Here is a 1308-nt window from a genome sequence, read left to right as displayed (position 1 = left end):
TTGGGATCATCCTGGTGGGATCGAGTTTGGGATCATCCTCCTTGCAGGATTTGTATTTGGGATCCTCTTTGTGGGATCAAGCGTGGGATCCTCCCAGTGGGATTTGTGTCTGGGATCCTCCTGGTGGGATTGAGTTTGGGATCCTCTTTGTGGGATCAAGTGTGGGATTCTCCTTGCAGGATTTGCATTTGGGATCCTCCTGGTGGGATTTGTACTTAGGAGCCTCCTGGTGGGATCGAGTCCGGGATCCTCCTGGCAAGATCGAGTCTGGGATCCTCCTGGTGGGATGGAGTTTCAGATCCTCTTTGTGTGATCAAGTGTGGGATACTCCTGGTGGGATTTGTGTCTGGGATCCTCCAGGTGGGATCGAGTCTGGGATCCTCCTTGCGGGATTTGCGTTTAGGATCCTCCTTGTGTGATCTGCATCTGGGATCCTCCAGGTGGGATCTGCGTTTGGGATCCTCTTTGTGGGACCTGATTTTGGGATCCTCCCTGCACGATCTGCGCTTGGGATCCTCCCGGTGGGATCTGTGATTGGCATCCTCCCGGTGGGATCCGCACTTGGGACCCTCCTGCTGGGATTTGCACTTGGGGTGCTCCTGGTGGGATCCTCGTTTGGGATCCTCCTGCTGGGATTTGATTTTGGGATCCTCCCAGAGGGATTTGCCTTTGGGATCCTCCTTGTGGGATCTGATTTTGGGATCCTCCCAGTGAGATTTGCCTTTGGGATCCTCCTGGTGGGATCTGATTTTGGGATCCTCCTTGTGGGATTTGATTTTGGGATCCTCCCAGCGGGATTTGCCTTTGGGATCCCCCCTGCGGGATCTGATTTTGGGCTCCCCCCGGCTGGATCTGACTCTGGGCTCCTCCCTGCGGGATCTGCAGGGATCCAGCGGCGGATCCCGCGCGGCTCTTGGTGTTGGGTAACTTGTGATCCTTTTTCCACTTCATGCGGCGGTTCTGGAACCAGATCTTGATCTGGCGCTCGGCCAGGCCCAGGGCGTGGGCGATCTCCACGCGGCGCCGGCGCGTCAGGTAGCGGCTGTAGTGGAATTCCTTCTCCAGCTCCAGCACCTGCTGCCGCGTGTAGGCCGTGCGCGAGCGCTTGGGCTCCCCGCCGCAGAAATTGGGGTTCACTGCCAGGGTGGGGGGCGAGGAGGGGAAATGGGGGGAGAAAAAGGGAGGGGGAGATGGGGAAATGTTAAAAAAAAATTAAGATTGAAAAGAAAAAAAAGGGGGTGGGGAAATGTTAAAAAAAAAATTTAAATTTAAAAAGGGGGATGGGGAAATGTTAAAAAAATTAAAATT

At 54.7% G+C, this 1308-nt stretch overlaps 1 protein-coding gene across 1 annotated transcript in view; it reads right to left on the bottom strand.

Annotated features, from left to right (window-relative positions):
* Positions 1 to 6: 6 nt before the first annotated feature.
* LOC107198806 (homeobox protein Hox-B4-like) overlaps positions 7 to 1308 on the bottom strand; it is a 3706-nt gene continuing 2404 nt past the window's right edge. The window contains exon 2 of the mRNA XM_015616024.3: positions 7 to 1136. Coding sequence (XP_015471510.1) covers positions 400 to 1136 — 737 coding nt within the window. The 3' untranslated portion in view covers positions 7 to 399. The remainder of the gene's footprint in view (positions 1137 to 1308) is intronic.

The sequence above is a fragment of the Parus major genome, unplaced genomic scaffold (genome assembly GCF_001522545.3).
Source record: "Parus major isolate Abel unplaced genomic scaffold, Parus_major1.1 Scaffold329, whole genome shotgun sequence".
In the NCBI taxonomy this organism is placed as follows: domain Eukaryota; kingdom Metazoa; phylum Chordata; class Aves; order Passeriformes; family Paridae; genus Parus; species Parus major.
The sequence above is the reverse complement of the archived record's forward strand: the minus strand, read 5'-3'. Positions and strand labels throughout refer to the sequence as shown.